The sequence below is a fragment of the Atheta coriaria genome, unplaced genomic scaffold, assembly GCF_025399875.1.
Source record: "Atheta coriaria isolate IRGN ID8LTWV9N9 unplaced genomic scaffold, Caltech_Dcor_3.1 hic_scaffold_5_pilon, whole genome shotgun sequence".
Taxonomy (NCBI): Eukaryota; Metazoa; Arthropoda; class Insecta; order Coleoptera; family Staphylinidae; genus Dalotia; species Dalotia coriaria.
The window spans coordinates 2,769,275-2,790,471 of record NW_027045447.1 but is presented as its reverse complement, the minus strand read 5'-3'; the positions used below and the strand labels follow the sequence as shown (position 1 = coordinate 2,790,471).

The window sequence follows — 21,197 nt, the reverse complement described above, 5'->3', positions numbered from 1 at the left end:
CACGATGATGCAACGCCCTTCAGTGCTCTGCTTAGCGTCATAATTAGTTTGGCACCCGTCAAATTCTTGTTGCCAATGCATAACTCTGCCATGGAACACCAAGCATGCGCGTCAGCATCTCGATTATCCGGATTAAATTCCGGCAAATTAAAATGTTTGATCGTATGGGGTTTTATCAACGCTTATTTATAAGATTACCATGACCACCCCGGCTTCGCACGGAAGTAAAACCGCATCAAAAATCCAAGTTGCGTAGTTTCCTCAAAGATTTAAGCATACAAAGGACAGACAGAGAAAGCGATTTTCCTTCTCCAAACTAAAAACATCAACTGGTCAACTTCAACCCACACGTACACACATACGCACGTCTATGCTTGGGAAGCTACGAAGCATCAAAAATAAAGAGGAGACGGGGATAATAGAAAACTTTTTTAAAATATGCAAAATTTATGTATATTTTTCAATCTTTCTGAGATATTTTCCTAATATTTTTTTCCGTAAGAACCTTCTACAGAGTATTAGAAAACTACAAAAAAAAATCAGCCAAATCGGTCCAGCCGTTTTCATGTTATGGCGTGACAACGGAAACGGGTTTTCATTTTTATATATTAAGATAAGATTGTGCATATTGTAATTTGGCACTTGCAATAACTGGCTTATTCTGTAAAACCAAATAAATCTCAGAACATTGTTTGAATATTTTAATTACTCGGTCATCTCTGACCACATCTCTGTCATATCTCTTTCATATACAGCAATATTACATTTCATAAACAACTAATAGATTTGAATCACACAAACCTGAGAGAATATGTTACAAAACCACTACAATGGTTTTCAACCCTGCACAATCACTACAATGATTTGCAGCATCAAGCACAATCACTAGAATGATTGACTTGTATCAATTTCACAACCACTAACAATGGTTGCAAATTTACTTAACTACTACAATGGCGAATATGTCGGATTCGAATACGAACAAGGATGCCATCTAGATATAAGAAGATTCGAAGGTATCGAGGGAAAGGAGAAGCATGGGTGAAGATACTTACTCCGAGGGCACCCATGAGTGGGCACCCAGAACTCATCTCGTTACGCCAATCCAATTTGTTTCGTTTCATCTAATACTTTGTTATAAATGACGCGTAATTTGAATTGGAGTGTTGTTGATGTAGTTGAGGAGGAGATTAATTCGACATATACATGTTAATTTTTCTCTTTGTCCTCTGATAAAAAAGTCCAAAGACGGTTCACAAGTGAATTTGTACCAATTCCGTGTCCTTTAAGGAAGAATACGGGAATTCCAATGGAATACCGCTATACCGGCATGGATTTCTGTATTTCACTGACTTTGTGTAAATCCTTTGGTGTGATCTAATGGTTAGTGAATTCGTCATCATCATTTAGATATAAAGTTGCTATATCAAACAAGGCACGAAGTTGAATCTATAATAAACCGAAATCAATTTTTCAATAATTTATGCGGGTATGGATAATTATGTTCATCTTACTTCATCAGTTACGAACTGTCGCCTATTATTTCGAATATTTCGTACAGTCGTAAACACGTCGACCACATGTTCGGATTCAATGGAATCTACAAGATTACACGTAGCAATAAATAAACCGGATGCTGTGGCACCATTTCTGGAATAACAAGTCACAATAAAACAAACTCAAATATTTGTTTCATAAAAGTACCTGCACATTACTAAAATACTACTAAATTCGGGACACGTAATTTTATTCATTTGAAGTTTAGTTTTCACCAAAGTAGTCAAACTATGCGGCAATACTTGGCCTACGTTCCATCCTTTAACTTCAATTATGTATACTTTTTTATATTCCATTGATACTTCTTTTTGTTTTAATCTAAATGTATGCATGTGAAAATGATCGGATTCAAAACCTTTTAAATGAGTCACAGTTAAACCTTTAGGAGTAATAAAGTGCCCATCACTTATCCAGGGCTTGATCTGTAAAAATACAAAATATATTAGCAAAATACAAATTAACAGATACGTAAAACGTACATGGTATGCTGTTTGTAATGATATTGTTAAATGTACATTGTTGTCCATTACTATTTTCCAAAACTCATCGACAGTATTGTTAAGTGGATGTTGAATGACAATAAATTTGTTGAGCTGCTTGTAACCATCCACAAAGACGGCAATACAATTGCATGAATTGTCATCTATGGAAGGCGATAAGAAAACGCTGCGAGATGAATGTGGTAATATGTATTGTTCCTTATTTTCGGGGTTGTCGTTGTTGTTAAATATAGGATATCTAGTTCGTAGCAATTTCATGAGCCTTATTGAGTCTTCAATATTTTTCATTTCATGTCTTAATTTGTCTTTATCTAGTTTTTTATAAATGACTGGATAGTATTCACATGGATAAGCATGTTGTGGGATGCTGATATACTCAAGTAAAACAAGATGAGCAAACAAATATTCTTCCACACTGTCAATGCAATTTGGTCGCTGGGTTCGTAGATTTTGGACTTGATGACAAATATCCACTTGAGCTTCCTGCTGTGCTTGTTGTATACTAATATGAACCAGTATAAACAAACCGGCGCATACATTATGTTTGCCAAATGTATGCACTAATATAGGACGATGTGGCAAGTCTTTTATCGTCTGAAGTAATTGTAGAAATGAATCTATACTGCGGGGATATATTTGCGTTCCATCTTTATCCCAATTTGTGAAGTGCAAGAAACGAGTCTGTCTTACAATATTAGCTTGCTGAACTCGAAAATGGTGTATCTTGTAACTTTTAAATGGGTATACTTTCATAGCTGTTACTTTGATATTTGAGAGGAGAATTGATTCAATTGAGCGATTATCAGGCCAATATTGGAAAAGCTTTTCCTTTAAAAGTTACACAGTTAATTTTAAACCATATAAAGTGTTAAAGTATGCATACATTTTTTATATCGTCTGTGCTCGCAAAAAGCACAATGTTTTCTATTTCTTCTTCTATGATCATCTTCCAAAACAGGTAGTGATTAGAAACCGTAGGAGCCGAACAGAAAATATACGCCTTGTCATAAAAAGGACTCTTTAAATTATAAATTGGTTAAATTAAAGGTATGAGTAATTCCTATTAATGAAAACTTACAGCTATGTAAGTAGCATCAAAGCACTCTACTGCTGAATATACATGACGCAATTTATCGTTTTTCTGGGTTAATGCAAAGATTTCATTAAACTCCGTGGTCAACTCGTACCCATTTGCCACGCTTTTTACATATTCGTAAAATTGATCTACAGCTACCAGTCTGGAATATTTCTCATTTTTATCTTCACTAGAACTGAATTCTTCCATTGGAAGTAGTTGGTGATCTGGTGTATTGGAATGTCGAAGATAGGGTGTGTTAGTGTCTTCTCTAGGACGAATATTCCTCCAGTACACGAGTATAAGAATAATATTTATTATTATTGTTGTTAAAAGCAAGAAAAATTCGAACATGTTTGGAAACTCGGTATTTTCCAATTTGCTTTGTTTTGCCAGATACCAATTAGATGATATTTGGTCATCTAACTCATTGACAATCAATATGCCTATTTCACAAAGCTCTCCAGTACAGTTAAATCCTGGTATTTGAGATAGGTTTATATTTACGTCTGTTCCGACAATGTCTTTGTATTCACTTTTCTGGTAGTGCCCAACAATCCAACATCTCTGTTTCTCTTTGATTGGAACAAGTGACTTATGATTTTCTTCTAATTTTTCTCTGCAATCGCTGGTATCGTCCAATTTATTTGCAAGGAAAATTATGTACAAATTGCTAATTGCTTCATCATTGTGAATATTCGACATTGAAATAGTTATAGAATTGTTGTCATTTTGTCTTAGAAAGGGCTCAGTGCTGAGGGATGGTTTTAAAATTGGACAAACATATTGTTGAGTAAGCAAAGCAGAAGTAAATTTTGAGTTAACTGTTTGTATAGAAACGATTGCCTGATGAGTATCAAGTTTACACTGAAATGGCGTCTGAAAAAGAAATAAAGAAAAAAAAATTATCTAATTATTTTTTTGAAGAATTTAGATAACTATATTATGATTATTAACTACTTTAATAGTATATGTCTTATTTTCTGGTACTTCGTGATAATATTGTTGTCCATTCACAATGATTTCAAATTTTAAAAGTGGTCCATTTGTTTTATTGGGATGTTGCCATTGCAACTCCAGAAATCGAGACTCATTCCAATTTGCAACCAAATTTACTGGAGGTTGCGGGACTAATTAAAATAAGATTTTATCAACAATGCTTTTGCATGTATTACACGAATTACCTCCAATCAATGTGGTTTCGTTTAAAATTGTTTCTAATCCATATTCTGATATACCCTGATTTTGCCCAGCAATTGATATTATGTAATTTTTGTTGGGTATAAGATTAGTTAATGTAGTGCAATACATATTTGTCCATATTTTACATGGACTCAAATAATTAATATAAGTTTGAGGCGTGCTATGTTCTTCTGAAGTGTAATAATATTTTATTACAAATGAATCCAGAATTCCAGTTGGTGGATAAGGTGGACTCCATCTCAGTGACAAACTTGTTTCTGATAAGCTATATACTTCCGCAAATGGAATTTGATTTGGTACTAAAATCAGCATTAAATTCAATACTTAAATTTTTTGAAGCTAAGGCAAAGTGAACATACCACCTGATAATGTCATCCAGACAGTTGACCAAGATTTGTTATAATCATTAATTCTATCCATTTTATTACGAAATATATTTACTTCTAACTTGTAATTTGTATATGGAAGTACACTATCAAGTGTAGTAATATCATTATATTGCATGTGCTTTGTAATATTAACCCATTGTCCTTCACACCATTCACTCATACAAATAGCATATGCATTGAGATAGATTGGACCATTCCAATGTTCACAATCAACAACTAATCCTATCTGAATTGAAGTTTCTAAAGTGATAATTCTACGATTAAAAGTATTTATGTCAATTGTTTCAGCTACATCAGTAAATCCTAAAATATTCTCAATGTCTCCTTGACCTTTCTTGGTAACTGCTGATACTGTTATATTATAAGTTGAATATGTTGATTGAATATTTGATATTCTATTTGCTATTTTACAGCCTCTTTTATCAAAAAACTGAAATTACAATTTGATAATTAGACATTATTAAATTAGTGTATAGGCCAGTTACCATCCATGTAACCACATAATTGGTAATAATACCCAAAACAGGTGTTGGTGCTTTCCAGACAACATTAAGTTTACTTGATGATGAGGAAATAATTGTTAAGTTTCTAACTTTGTTTGGAGCTAAACAGAATTTGATCACTCCTATAGTATTCAGTTTTTATAAGGTCTTGTGACACATCATAGAGTTGAAATGTAATATCTTTGGTGAATTTTGCCAAAAATGAAATACATAAATGATTAGAATCCATATAAAACCAATTACTTGTAATAAAATTATTAATTGATTTTTGAGCTTCATAATATGTATCTAAAATACAACATTTGGGATTAAATATATATGCATTAAAATTTGTTTTCATACAATCATGATATTTCCACATTGCATTTTCGGTATTTGAATGTATGAATAAGTTTGTAAAATTGTCAAGTTCTTCATCATTTTTAGCAAAATATGATAATAAATGTTCGTCGTTGATTATTACCTGTAATTGTCGATTTATAAAGCGAACAGAAATTTGACTCCATTCCTTCGTTGACAATAATGGTGTATGTTCAATCTAAAAATGTCGTATGTAAACTACATTAGTGTTATTTAATATAGCATACCTTATTTACGATATTTTCACATCCTCTTAATCGATCTTCGGAGTTTGTAGGGGATGCACCTCTCTTACATCGTCTTATAACACTTCCTTTCCCATTCCACCCACCCACAATAAAAATAATGCATTCACCCCTTTTTATCAATGGGTTTGAACATAAGTAAATTTGTGCACTTGATTTTCCCAAAAATGAAAAATTGATTTCAAAACTATTTTTGATTTTAATTTCTCCTAATTTTTCAAAGTTATAATTTTGTGTAAGTTGTGCCGATCTAGTCATAGTAATTGGGAACACTGAAGAAAATTTATTATTAATGTGTTATAAAATATATTACATTAAAATATTACTCTCCCAAGCATAATCCATCACTGGACCAAACGTTGCGTTGTAGGCTACTTCAACGTCCCATCCAAATTTTTTCCAATTAAAATCAACAATGCGCAGGGTTTCACTACCTTTAAAGGAAGATTATTATGTGTGCTTAATAATATTTTTTGTAGTTCCACCTTAAAGGTGCCACGTTTTCTCGGTTTACTGACATGAAAACTGACACTTTAGTCACGGACTTTAGTCGTGGGTAAAGCTAGCGTCTGCGCACTCGATTTCGGTGCAGCACATGGCCATATTAGACGCCATGCGGCAAACTTAGTCCAATTAATTAATAAAATTACATTTCTTAGTAGTATGAAAAATCTATTTTTCCACTTCCACCAATAAAACGCCAGTTTATGCACGACATTTAGACCCATAACGTGGTACTTTATATACGGACGGCCAAGTCGTACATCATATTCGGAGCAGCCGCCTGCGCACTTGCCTACGGAGCAGCACAAAGTGGTATGAAATGCCATGCGACGTCACTCAAACACGTCAAAGTAGGCGCTGCTGCTGCTCGTGTCGGAGCGGTACGATACGAATCGAAGCGTCACATGGACCGACGCGCGGTACGGCATTTATATCCTTACAGTTTGTAGTAATATGCAAGCAAATTTGGATGATTTAAAATACAAAAATTTAAATACAAAAACCGCAATGTGGAACTAGAGTGGAAGTAGAAAAAATAGCGTAAGCACCTCGAGGCTAAACGTTGTTAAAGACTCGATTGATTGACCGCTCGCTACGCTCGCTCCCAATCAATTCTCGTCTGTAATACCCTCGTTTAGCCACTTGTTTTACTTAATATACAATTATAGTTTTAAGATACACGTGGAAATAAAGTGCAAGTAGAAAAAATAGCATAAACACTACTTCGGTAATTATTGTTAAACACTGGATTAATTCGATTGAATCCTATGACTAAAGTGCTGTTTAGCTCACGTGAATTTTAATATACTACAGTGGAACCTCGATAAGTTAAACCTTACTAAGTTCAAAACCTCGGTAACTTAAAAAATTTTCTGATTCCCTTCCCTTGACAACGTAAAACCTCTATTACTTAGTAAAAACCTCCAGTAGCTCAAAGGAAATATTTTTGAACATGCCCTTGATAACTTAAAAAAAAACTATTTTTGTGACATCATAACATTTAATGTTTTATTGACTGAGCAGGTCGATAGGGGAAGGGAAGGTCAGCTGGTCAATTTTTTGTGGGAATCTCCAATGAAACACATGTTCTAAAATTCCCAAATCAAAATTTCAATCAATCTTCAATTTTTGCTTTACTATGTGTCAGTCTCAATCAGCTATGTTTTCTCTTTGATAATAAATTTCGCATCATCTCCTTACGAACCGATAAACAATTATTTACACCCCGCAACATTCCTTTTTCATTCACATTCCCAAAATCCATGAACCTCGTTACGTTAAAAATTATATTTCAATAACCTCTCTAACTTCAACTCTCGATAACTTAAAACCTTGATAACTTAAATTTTTAACCGCTTCCCTTAAACTTTAACTTATCGAGGTTCTACTGTATAAGTAATTAAATACCTGAAATAGGTCCAATCATGTTGGTGGGTTGTGTGATCCATGAAATTGCGTCGTTGTAATCATCACTGACACATGTTGCACGAACTTTCGCATTTTTTCCAATTTCAGTAACATTAGCAAATAACAATTGCGACTTTCCATGCACCTTATAAGAAAGTTGTGCTATGAACAAGAATAATATGAACGATCGCATTTTGAATACTAATTTGCTTCTAAAGCAAACATTGACAACTTGTAACATCTTAGAAGATATTACTCCAATCACCATTTCTCCGTATTTAATCTGTTTATTTATATATTTTTTTAATGCCTTATTACCAGTATATTATTGTGCAAACATCTTATATTGATTTTTATCAAATTCAAACGCAATACTGTAAATAATACATGACACAGAGAAATTTATTTGTACGCCACGACAATTGGATTTACGACTTTTTTTTATCTGAAACACACTTTTGCGCACGACTTTGTCCGAGTTACAATTTATTTAATAACATTGTATGTAGGGAAATAGGTAGTATTAAAGTCAGCGGGTAATGGGGAGTCACTTATATATCCACGAAACAATAGTTACAGTAACGCGTAAACGGCGTTCCACCTCCGTTCCATTTAGTGCCACCCCGAAAAATCATGCAAATCGGTGCATTAACATCATTGAGATACGCCAATATTTTATTTTTGAGCTCCGCTGATCTAATTTTACGTCCACGCAAATTAGAGATAAGTGTCGGAAAATATCTTGCAATATTCAGGGTGAGAACTTTATATAGTCTTAGTTAAACATTCAAAATCGTGATGTACGGTTTGGATTACATTAATGTTGTGAAAGGAAATATTTTTTTGTTTTCACAATGGTGCAATTGTGGGCAATGGGGAGTCATGCGACCCCAATGGACGTTTTTGTCTTTAGTCCGCTTTAAATGGCCTATAAAAGCAATGTGACTTATTTTCAATATAGCAACTACTTTGCAGAAACGATACTGCGGGAGAAAGTAACAAAACTTATGATTCCAATATTGGCACTGATGACTTTATGCCAGGAACGTGAGGATGAAGATTTGGAAAACTGATGTCTAATGTGCCTTGATTTAAAAAAACAATTAAATGTGGTTTCAGATGCACTTCATGTGGGCTATGGGCTCATGTAGAATGCACTGGGTGGGACTTTACTGGAATATTATGTCTGCGATATCTGCTGGAATTTCGTTTTGATTCCGATTGTTCCCAGAATTTTGACCACCAGTACCGCATGTCGGTGTAATGGGGGTCAAATCTGTTTTTTTAAACAGCCAATATCAAAATTGATTGTCAAAGTGACCGAAAATTATTTCAAATGTGGGTATTTAAGTAAACAATGCTTATAAGCGGTGCAATAAGTATTTTGTTTATAATTTAAGTTATATTTGAGTTTTCCCTTAAGTGACCCCATTACCCTCTTTTACCCTATGTCTAAAAGTAACAATTACGTTCTTTCAATCCAATGGTTATTATAGTACGCATTCTTTCAGCACAATGATAGAGATCTTTCATAATCTACGTCATTTACGTAAATGCTGATAAGCAGGCTTATCAAATGTTCGCTTGCTCACAAAATACAATTTTATTTATATGTTACTTGTTAACAATCAAATTATGATCAGTCTGATGAGCTTATTAAACACCAGTAATTTTTTCATAAACTTATATTTATTGTAGGATGGAACGGCTAACATTCGAGAGCTAGCAGGAAAGAGCACACTTCAAAAGTGCGTAAGGCTATAAAGACGACAGACATACTTTAAACCAGTTATCATTTAGAGTTTTAGACGTCGGGTGTGCGGGGTTGTTCGAGATTTTACTGGCTTTTATTTTTATTAATAATTTTGATATTTTGCCGATTTTTGTTATTCACATTCATATTCATTAAATTATTATCATCTAACTTTGCCAAAGTCCATTTTATTATTATTTGTATTAGCCCATTCCTGCATTATCTTAACATTTTTTGCAAGTTCTATGCAATCGATAAGTACGATTTAGCTAAAATAAAATTCAAAGCATGAACCAAAACTCAAACAACACTTACACCAAATTATAAATCAGAAAATCGTTTTGAAATTAATATTTTATTTTCGGGAAAATCAGATGCATCAATTGTTGATAACTCGCACAATGTATAAAAATAGAACACTTTAGCTGGCAATAATCAAATCTCTACATGAGAATCATTATTATGTTGATCTCTAAAGTACTTCCATATCAGGTATTTTTATTTTTGTAGCTATAAGTAATAAAATATTTATTTACAAGCAATTGTTAACAGAATATATTTCGTGGAATTGCAATTGTATTAATTGATAGATTACTATTGAGTACTTTTTGCCAATAACATTATTTGAGTTTTTTTATACACACCAAAACACATAGGTATCAAAAGTTTAAGTAATATAAGCTAGCTTATTACTTTGTTTTGCACATATGTCAAAGAAAAAGTTTTAACACACACAAATATAATGTTGTTCAACAATACTAATAAAAGTACTATAAATCAATGCAAATGTGTGTCAAACAAGTGTGCTATTGGAACTTTCAGTGGTCTAAGTACACGTAGCTATCCAGATTAACATCTATTTAAATTGTCATTTTGATTAATTTTTCGTTAATCTGCTATTTTTTTTTTCTTTCTATCAAAAATTGCTCACTCTTCAAACTTTCTTCTGATAGCTTTTTTTAAATCCTCTATTTACATTGTTTCAAGTACACACTCATCCAATCCATTCATCAATCTCTAACATCTTTTATACAAGTTTTACTCCTAATAGCTCATCGCTAAGGCGACATCAAGTCACACCTGTATGCATTGCAAGGTATGACTTTGTAAAATAACCAGAGATATGGTTGTGCCCTTGTTAGCATAATTTTCAAAATCATTTAGAAATAAAGTTGCAACATCAAACCAATCTCGGAGTTGACTTTGCAATGAAAAATTCGATAGAAAATGCATATAATATATTATATGAGTTTATATGTAAGTATTTCTTACTATGTATTTCTACGACAAATTCTCGCCTGTTATTTCGAATATTTCGTACCCTCGTACACACATCCACAATGTTTTTGGATTCAATGCAATTCAAGAGATTACACATTGCACTAAATAAACCTGCTGCAGTGGCACCATTTCTGAGATTGCATCTGATTAAAACTAATCCGGTTAATAATAATTCTATTAAAACTATTAAACCTGTTTAACATACATCGTATTCAGATTGTAGCGATATTATCAATTGTACATTGCTGTCAACCACCAATTTCAAGAAATCGCCAGCAGTGTTTGCTAGTGGATGTTGAGTAACAATATACTTTTTAGTCTGTTGATAACCATCTACAAATAAAGCGTTGATATAATAATAGTCGTCCTCATTCAGAGGCCGCAGGAAAACACAGCATGATGGATCTGGCCTGATATTTTGATCTCGGTTTTTCTCTTCATCGTTGTGATACAAAATAGGACATTCTGGTTGAAGACAGTATACTAACCACATTGACTCCGATATATTTTGCATTTTGACGTGATAACGTCTTTAAAATCGTTTTAGTCGGGTGACATGTTCAGAAACTGTGTCACGAGGCCTCTCGAGGCCGATCGCAGGTATACCCCCCTCTCGTTATAACGAGAGAGAGACGGACCGATCTCCCTTCTCATCTCGAGCGCTGCCAGTCATTCCGTGAAACTTGACACGCGGAATCCACACGAGCGGAGGCAGGCATAGCGTTCGAGTGAGTTGACCGATCTTCCGTCTCTCTCACTCTAGCGGCATACAAACGAATGGAGATTTTCTCGTGCGGTTAAGTTTTCGTTGAATGTTTAACAGTAAAACAAAATGTGAAGTGCAAGTGAAGTGTTACAACAATTGCAACAAACAAAACTTATATCACCAATAAGACGTTATCACGTAAACATCTCGATCGTAAACCTACTTTACAAACAACCATTTTTTTGTGTCAATTTTTCATTATCTAATGTAGAGTAAATGATGGGATAGTATTCACATAGGCATGCATGTTGCGGCATACTACTAATATACTCTACTAAAATAAAATGAGCCAACAAATACTCTTCAACAGTTTCAATGAAATAACAAAAGCAGCAATAAGATGGTCACGGCTCAGTCCTATCAGTTCTATCTGCTACCAATTAGATGATATTTGGTTACCTAACTCATTGACAATCAATATCCCTTCTTCATACAACTTTTCAGTGCAAGTAAATTCAGCCATTTCAAGTATGTTAATATTTAATTCTGTATCTTCAATATCTTTGTATTCCTTGAGCTCATAATGCCCAACTATCCAACATGTTTGGTTTTCTTTAATTGGAACAAGAGAATCGTGAATACTTTCAATATTATCTCTGCAATCACCTATATGGTCCTGTTGACTGGTGAGCACTACAATATACAGAACACTAATTGTTTCAGTGTTTTCAATTGTTGGTAGTAACACAGTGAAATTGTGGCAGTTTATCTGTTTCACAAAGGCCAAAGAAGTAAATGATGGCTTAAGAGTTGGACAGATAAACTGATCACTAAACAATTCGGAACTGTATAGTGAGTTAACGGTTTGTATTGTTACTGTGATATATTAGTTGTAAGGGTCACACTGAAAATGAGTTTGAAAAAATATACGCTCCATATAATTTTTAATATTTTGCTATAAATTATAATTTTACATGAGTTACTTACGAGTACTTGGTGAGTGTAGGTCACATTCTCTAAACCTTTATGAAAAAACTTTTGACCATTTACACTGATTTCAAATCCCAGATAAGTCCCATTTGTTTTATAGAGATGTTCCTGTTCCAAATCTAGAAATTGCGTCGAGTTCCAAGAAGCTATTAGATGTTGTGTTGGTTGTGGAACTGTGTATTATCAAAGTGTATATTTTAGTATTCTTTCATATTTATTGCCACTGTTACCTTTTACTAATGTTGTTCCGCTTAATTCAGTTTCCGATGCTTTGTAGGGTATTCCCTGATTCTGGGCAGCTATTGATATTGTATATGTTTTGTTATATTTTAAGTCAGTTAATGTCAGACAAAACATTTTCGGCCATATTTTACAAAAACTTTGTTGAAATTGTTTCGTTTTGAAATGTGCTTTCGTTCGCGGTAATGTAAGCGAATTGTATTATAAATGAATCTACTTTTCCAGTTGGAGGGTAAGGTGCATTCCATCGTATTGCCACTGTTGAACTGTTGTCTCGGATTAACTATACACATCCGCAAATGGTATTTAATTTGGAACTGAAAATAGAGTTATGCTTATAGTTAACGTAGTATATATAAAATATATAGGGGAAGGTAGCCTAATTTGGACCAGCGCCTAAGTTGGACCACCACGATATCCGCGGACTGTTGAAGTTTGTGCAAAAATAGACTGGCCCCTCGTTTTACTCGTATTTATAAACAATTAATGCAACTATTTGGGTTAAAACTTGCCGCGTGCTTTCTTCGTGGCAACAACTTCGTGTATCATTGATTATCAAATCTATTATAACGACGTAAGTGCAAGAGCTGTCAAGCCGTTTAAACGTTAGTTTTACTGAATATTATATTATCATCAGAAAGCTTCTTTATTTATCTATAATTTATAGTATTAATTTTGAGAGGTTATGTTATATTAAGATTGTTGTTGATCATTATATATAAATTCTTCAAGTTGCCCAAGTTGGACCGAAGACAGACACCGGAGTTTTACAGGGAAAACGTATATCATTTTTTCGACCTCCTAGAAAAGCTTGTGGACGAGCACAAATCTTCGAAATGATCCACTGTATGAAATGCCGCACTTTGGTTTATACAAAATGTGCTTGTGTTACTGCTAAAACTAAAATTTACTATTGTGTCAATTGCCGTTAAAAAACCATGGTCCAATTTAGGAAACCGCGCGGTCCAATTTAGGAAACCGGTTTCTTAATTTGGACCAAAAACACAATTTTTTTAAATTGAAATATGAGGGGTATAAATATAATTTTTACTTAAACCAAAAATATCATTTTGTTGGTAAGCCTTGTGAGTTACTTTTCCGCTACTTAATTTTTATTGACAGTTTACATGTGGCTCTATAAATCAAAAAATATAAAAATGGTCCAAATATGGCTACTCTCCCCTATAAGTATTTCTTACTTTATTTATTTCTAAAACAAAATTTTTCATTAGATTTTTTATATCAGATTACTATACGTAAAACAATTATATTTTTATTTTACCTTGACACCACGAAATTCTGATCAGTCATATGATAGACTTTAATCAACCCAATTAATTTTATTATGATCTAATATCTCACATGTCATTTTTTAAATGATAAGAAATTGCAATTACAAGTTCAAACACAAACAGAGTTTTATACTTAAAATGCTTGCGTTGTCAATACTATTATTATTGATAACTTTCAATTATGTTTTTATACGGGGAAACACAAATCTATTGTTTGCAAATGTTACTGGAAGTGGAGAAAATACCAAAGTTCCTGCAACGTGTGTCAGTGTCCTCTATTCCCCGAATGTATGTGTTTTTTAATACATTCTCATATCTTCATTCTAGTTACACAAATGCCGTTTAAAACGATTGAATCTTTATAAAAATATGTCAATTCAAAAAATTGTGTGTTTGAGACTTTTTTCACTCATCTATATATAGGGTATTCCATGCCAAATCGACCACTTTTAAACCCGACCATTTTTGATTTAGCTGAAACTTTTTCATTCTTTTCTAACCCTTGAGAAACGTTTATTGGAATTTTTTCAAAATTTTTCCCCTAACCTCAAAAAAATGATGAATTTTTCAAAAAAATGACAATTTAATTTTCAAGTAGCCATAACTCTTTCCAAAAAAATCCATATTTTTGTTTTTGAGTAAATTTTTCGAAGAAATAGACACTTTTTTTTTAAATAATTTGAACTATAAAATAATCGCTTTTTTTGAGTAATATTGTAATATTTTCAAAGTTCTACATTAGAAAAAAATATTTTTTTCGTCAAAATAACTTCAATTTTTTTGACAACTTTTCCCGCTAATCCCAGTTCGGGCCGATTATATTATATATTATATATATTTAATTAAAAAGAGAAAAATGTCATTCGCTGGACGTAATTTTTTAAAAATTAAATTAAAAAAAATATAAAATAATATCGACCCACTCCCGAATTAGTGGGAATAATTGTCAAATGAATTGAAGTTTTTTTTAAAACAAGAAAAAGTGAAATTCATAACTTTTTTGAGGTTATGAGAAAAAATTTGAATAAATTCTAATAAACGTTTCTCACGAGATAGAAAAAAATAGAAAAGTTTCAGCTAAATCATAAAAGGTCGGGTTCAAAAGTGGTCGATTTGGCATAGAATACCCCATATATAAAGGAAAGTCGACTTAGTTACTACATTTATAACTAAAGAACGGCTAATCCAATTTAGCTAAAAATTGGTGGAGAGGTAGTTTGAAGAAGGTAATAGGATAATTTTTAAAGTGAAAAATTCTTTAAAAGGCACTAAACGACACTAAACAAACATATTCGCTTATATGGTTTAGCCTGCGGGAAAATATTTTTCTATTATCTCCGTCTCCTCTTTGTGCGATGCTCTCTATATTCTATATATATTCTATATAGATAGTATGGCTCGACTTCGTGCTCCTAAATCACAAAAACAAAGCCAGGCGGAACAAAGTTTGCCGGGTCAGCTAGGAATAAGTAACTGAAATTCGACACACGCAAGACTTTTTGCAGTATGTGAATTGTGGAAGTCAAATTTGACATTTATATTAACTTAGCATAGTAATATTGTGGGCTGCAAGACGAATTTCCTATATGCTAATACGAGTATTACGTTCAGTGGAGAAAATGCAAACATACAAGCAACGTGTATCAGTGATGATTACAACGATGCAATTGCGTTGATTACACCCAGTGGCGGATTATGCTTCAGTGGGGCCCTAGGCGCAAATCAAGTTTGTGGCCCCTAAATCCGAAAATTTTCAAAAACGGTTATTAGCCCAGTAAAATTAATAGTTTTAGCGTACGGGCGCCGCAAAGTCTACTTCAACATTCGTTTGTGCCAAAAACTCATTTCCATACCACCATGAGGTAGAGTAGGTACGTGGCGCGTTTTTTTATCGTGGTATCCCCAGTAGGCCTAATCCACACGCTCTATTCCAAAATTTAATGGATTATCTTCTATCTATCATCGTGTATCAATTATTCTCTTGATACTTTTAGAATTCTTATCCTTCATGCATTCATTTAAAATATTCCACCGTCTTGTAGATGCAGCAAAGAAAGTTATATATTTTGCAAAAACATAAAATAATTTACACCACCACAAAATAAATTCATAGAACAGTTGCCAGGTAATCATTATAATCTTAAATAATAAATCGTAGAAATACAATTTGAAATTATAACCAATAAGACTTGTGAATTTGTGAATTTTGATTGGGCAAATATGATATGGTCTGCGGAGCCTGCGTATAGAGGATTATTTGGTCCAGTTCTCGATTATACATGGGAAAGTAGATTATTTACAAATCGCATTTTGATCATTTTTATCATTTTGTTGGTAATCCTTGTGAGTTACTTTTCCGCTACTTAATTTTTATTGACAGTTTATATGTGGCTCTATAAATCAAAAAATATAAAATGGTCCAAATATGGCTACTTTATTGCTGACACGCAAAAAACAAAACCGGTACACATGCACCGACGTGGACGATTTCCTGCTCCAGTAAACCGACGAAACCCTATTTATTTTTATATGCGGTGGACATGTGTTCATGGCAATTACATGGTGTTCACTCACATAATACATAGAGATGCGTAAACTCTTCTTTGTTCTATTTATGATAAGCATTGAAATGACGTTTCATTCAATGCGTAAATTAATGGAATCGAAATACAAATTAACACGTGTTTGAATAATTAAAACAAAAGGTAAAGATAAAAACCGGTGAATCTTTGTTTCAGACAATTTTCCCATACATGGTGATTAACTTAAATGGCAACTAAACCATTAACTGAGTGTAAATTAAGTTTTTAAGTACAACAGACTATTTATGATAAACTATTCTTTGCAGCTGTGAGCCGGTTGATTGTCTGATAGATAGCATATGGACGATATTGATTGCATTTTCCGCACCGTGATTTATTGTTTTAAATTTAGACTTACATTTGCATGATAATATAATCGCTGTCGTTGCTGGCATGAATTGTAAATTTTGATAGTATTTAACTTTATATTTGAAATTAAAGTTTAAGGTATTACTAAACGCCTCAAATCTTCTGTTTTTTTTCGCTTCGGATTTCTGTTGATTATTTTATAATTTTTTACGAACGTATTAGAAGTTAATAAGAAGTATTTATCGTTGGTATTTATTTGAAGGTCATACAATTACCAACCGAGGCAATTCATTGATGAAATCGTGCCGAACACAACGAATTATTATCTTTATGCTTTGTTTTACTGCATTTCATTAATTTTAATAATCCTGTTTGTTTTAGCAATCGCGAAGTCAAAGGCAAACTGTTTATTGGTAGATGATATCGAGCGCAGAAGAAGATGGCTTCCGGAAGAAATCCTGCTATATCATTTTTGGGATGATAATTTATAACCGCTGCTGACTTTGTGATGGGCGATGTATGTCGCCGCTAATCTTAATTTAAAGATGCTGCTGTTCAAACCAAAGATAAACGTAAAGAGTAAGTTATTAATCAGCAACAGCAAAAATAATACGAAGGTAATTTTGTAAATTTCCTTTCCAGATAGTTGAAATACTGAAGCTTTTAGGCCTGTGGGATGTCGTAAAGTAAAAACCAAAAACCTATCTGGAGGCCAACGTAAGACATTGCGTTAAGTACTTAAAATCCTCAGGTGATGTTCTTCGATGAACCAGCCAGGTAAAATGTTTATATTCCTCCATAAAACACTGTTATAATTAATTTTATCTGTATTTTAGTGGTTTAGACAGTTCCACCACCAAACAATGCGTCAGTTTACTAAAACAACTTGCACAAGAAGGCAAGACAGTGATTTGTACAATCCACCAACCAAGTGCTTCGGATTTTCGAAATGTTTGATCATATATGCCATATCCGACGGGCGATGCATTTATCAAGGATCCATCGGGTTGATACCATATCTTGAAGAATGTGGACTGCAATGTCCATCTTATCACAATCCAGCCGATTACCGTACGTTTACAAGAAATTAAAACTAAAGATTTGGGCCGAAATTCATTGTTTTTTGATTGTAGTGCTTGAGGTAGCAAACGGTGAGTATGGCTCACACACGGAACACTTGATGGGGAAATCTGAGAATGGTTTTATGCACGGATTGGAGGAAGAATCAGCGAGAGATACAATGCAGATTCAATCACTAGAACATGTTGGTAAGAAGGGTAGAAAGCAAAAACACAGTGTTATGTACTGACTGAATAGATATTTTAGAAAAATGGTGCAAAAGTGGTCTTTTGACACCAGTAAAGTGCTACCATCTTCAAATGTCTTTCGATTTTCATGGTACAACACAGCACGGGACGCTGCGAAGTGTGGGGGGCACCTCCACCAGCGGAAATTCCAACTCACATTGCGATAACAGCTATTCAACGTCATTCTTTTACCAACTCATGTGTTGCCAAGAGGACATTCCTTGTGCTCGGTCGCGATCGTACCCTCACTTATTCGCGCATCGCCACACACGTCGCCATTGCCCTCTTCATCGGCATTTTGTACTCGGGTATCGGCATGATGCGAGGTAACATGCTCAATAATTTCAATTTTATGTTCTTCACGGTCATGTTTTTGATGTTGACGGCTTTCAATTGTGTTACAACAACATGTAAGTAGGAATTTAAACAAAATTAGGTAATTAAATAGAATATAATATTAATTTTTATGTTGTTTTTAGTTCCATCGCAGTTACCAATTATAGTAAAAGAACATTTTAACCAATGGTACTCATTGGGTGCGTATTATTTAGCGGTGACGTTTGCTGATATTCCAATACAGGTAAAGTTTGTTCCCAAAAGTTTAGTTTTATGTTTTTATATGATATTTATTGTAGGCGTTAGCTACTTTGCTCTATGCTGTAATGACTTATTTCATGACATCTCAGCCGTACGATGCGTACCGATTCCTGCTGTTTCTAGTCATGTGCATTCTCATTTCGCTCGTATCTCAAAGTTTTGGTATGGTTATCGGCGCCTCAATGGATGTCAAGGTAAATAAACATCATTTATCAGTTAAAAACCGTTCTAATATGAATTTTGTTATTGTGAAATTTTAGAATGGTGTTATTTTTGGACCGTTCTGCTTTTTGCCATTTGTAATCTTCTCTGGATTCTTTGTCCAGCTGAGCAAAGCTCATCCGTACATGCAGTGGCTGTTTCACACCTCTTTTCTAAAATATAGTTTTGAGGGTTTGATGTTAGCGATTTTTGGCTATGATCGCCCCAAACTACCCTGCGAATTAGAGGATTACTGCCATTTTGTGTATCCGCAGCGCTTCCTCGAAGAAATGGACATGAGCCACGCGAGCTACGCATTTTCGGTGTACTTCCTCTTGGGACTAGTGCTTTTTCTAAGAATTTTAGCTTTCCTTGCTCTTACAATACAAATTCGTAGGAGGAGATGATAAAGGTTTCAAATTTATCTTTATGTGATGCTGAAGAGAACTATTTGTGTTCATTTTTTATACATATGCTATGGACATTGAAAAGAAAAGAAATCAACGCACAAACAATTGCAAGATTTGGTAACTTTATGCAACTTTGAGAATTATATTGTCCAGTTTTGACCATTTATATATCTAAGAATGTAGCTAAGAAATTTTCAAAGACCTAGTACATAAACCATAAAGATAGTTGTGATATTTACAAATTCAACGAGGAAACGTTCAAGGAAACAGACTGATAAAAAAAAGTAACGAGCAATATCCATATGAGTTACAAAAGCATAGTAAACAGGCATTTATCAATTTATAATCGGAAAATAATTCAAAGGAAACAAATGTATTCTAAAAATTGATTGTAAATATTTTCATAGATAGTTTCGTACCATATTATTGATATAAATATCGTGTTGGTCTTTTTTTATGTGATGACATTACCGTCAATAGAATTTACGCGTTTCTATTATTACATCCATCGATTTGATCGATGATTCAATATGAGTAGATAGGGTATATTAATTTTGTATGAAATAGTTGTAGTTATTAACTAGTGAGCAGTCACATGGCCATTCCAATTTGAAGTTTAGTTGTGCAGAAGACAAGGGAATACGTGAATGACACAAAGCAATGAGACAAATAAGACAATATACAATGTGAAATTCACAGATTGTATGATGCACAAAGGGAGATTATAAGAGTATACATATTTATAAATTTATACGATAATATAATTAGTGTTTTTTATTGAGATCGCTGGATGTGTAAGTGTAGAATGTTTAAATTTGTTGAATTATGTTCAATGTTTCGTTAACTTCTACAAATTTATTAGTTGAATTTATGTTTGATTGATTTGACTTTTATTCAAATGAAATAAACCTGTTTTATCTGAGTAAAAGATTTATATAGTGGCAGACACGATTGGCTCTGTTGATTCACTACCATCAATAAACATCCTCATCAACACATCTAAACAAATATTAAATCTAAATAAGTGAATCGCAGCGACATCTTCAGGATGATTTGGCAATTATAGCATGTCATTGCTAAATTCAACGGTAGAGAACACAGGTGATATTATATTGTAATATTTTGTGTGGAAATGAAACAAAAAAGTGTTGTTGTTGAAGGTAAGTAAGAAACGTGAATGTTTACATTTTATTATTTTGCTTTGTATCGAACGCAACCGTGTTACTATTTCACTGACTTTTAAACTAAAGAATAAAACCTAAACGCTTGTTAATTCTACAATCTACTCGTACTACAATTCAAGATAATTACAATTTCATTACACCAATGGAAACAGCGCACGTCAAACAGTGCAACTAAACTTTGTTTGTTATCTATTCGACCACATATTTTAGTGACTATTAAAGTGCGTTCTAAAGTTCATAGCAATATTTAACATGCAAAAGTAATTACTTAGTCTAAAAAACGTGTAAAACCGTAAATATTTTACATTTTTAACAATCTGCGTCAAGATTTACGCGGTGCATGTCTTAAAACACTGCAAGTGGATTTCCTTTCTCGTTTAATGTGAATATTTAAATGTTTAGGTTTCTTGCACTGTTGTTGAGATCGATGACTCGATATGGTCATTTATACCTGCATAATTATTGCGCGTATCGTTGTACATCTATGTACGGCGTTAAAAACAAGCGGTGTGAGTCAGGAAACGTCTTAGTATGCACACGAAATGCATTCGCGAGGTGTGTAAACATCTTAAAATTGTACAAGTGGCGTGGGACGATGAATT

At 33.4% G+C, this 21,197-nt stretch overlaps 2 protein-coding genes across 2 annotated transcripts; one reads left to right on the top strand and one right to left on the bottom strand.

The window, feature by feature from the left end:
• Nucleotides 1-688: 688 nt before the first annotated feature.
• LOC135792074 (receptor-type tyrosine-protein phosphatase delta-like) lies at nt 689-12,830 on the bottom strand. The gene is made up of 13 exons (XM_065302694.1): nt 12,704-12,830; nt 12,471-12,646; nt 11,943-12,252; nt 5,210-5,328; nt 4,695-5,154; nt 4,317-4,634; nt 4,123-4,262; nt 3,136-4,011; nt 2,941-3,075; nt 2,037-2,885; nt 1,705-1,979; nt 1,515-1,650; nt 689-1,449 (listed from the first exon to the last, which is right to left on the bottom strand). Exons 1-13 carry the CDS (start codon nt 12,828-12,830, stop codon nt 1,378-1,380), a joined length of 3,993 nt encoding a protein of 1,330 aa, XP_065158766.1. The 3' UTR covers nt 689-1,377.
• Nucleotides 12,831-18,291: 5,461 nt separating this feature from the next.
• On the top strand, nt 18,292-20,339 carry LOC135792072 (ATP-binding cassette sub-family G member 1-like). Its single transcript, XM_065302693.1, has 4 exons — nt 18,292-18,613; nt 18,683-18,783; nt 18,839-18,994; nt 19,061-20,339. Exons 1-4 carry the CDS (start codon nt 18,292-18,294, stop codon nt 19,406-19,408), a joined length of 927 nt encoding a protein of 308 aa, XP_065158765.1. The 3' UTR covers nt 19,409-20,339.
• Nucleotides 20,340-21,197: the final 858 nt, after the last annotated feature.

What these genes read in the sequence shown, in the direction of transcription:
- LOC135792074 (XM_065302694.1), bottom strand. Translation starts at nt 12,830, where the DNA reads ATGTTTTGTCTGACATTAACTGACTTAAAATATAACAAAACATATACA. An exon ending in CGGAACAACATTAGTAAAAG is followed by an intron (nt 12,647 to 12,703) that starts GTAACAGTGGCA and finishes GATAATACACAG; the next exon opens with TTCCACAACCAACACAACAT. An exon ending in CATTACAAACAGCATACCAT is followed by an intron (nt 1,980 to 2,036) that starts GTACGTTTTACG and finishes GTATTTTTACAG; the next exon opens with ATCAAGCCCTGGATAAGTGA.
- LOC135792072 (XM_065302693.1), top strand. Translation starts at nt 18,292, where the DNA reads ATGGTACAACACAGCACGGGACGCTGCGAAGTGTGGGGGGCACCTCCA. An exon ending in CAATTGTGTTACAACAACAT is followed by an intron (nt 18,614 to 18,682) that starts GTAAGTAGGAAT and finishes TGTTGTTTTTAG; the next exon opens with TTCCATCGCAGTTACCAATT. An exon ending in TTGCTGATATTCCAATACAG is followed by an intron (nt 18,784 to 18,838) that starts GTAAAGTTTGTT and finishes TATTTATTGTAG; the next exon opens with GCGTTAGCTACTTTGCTCTA.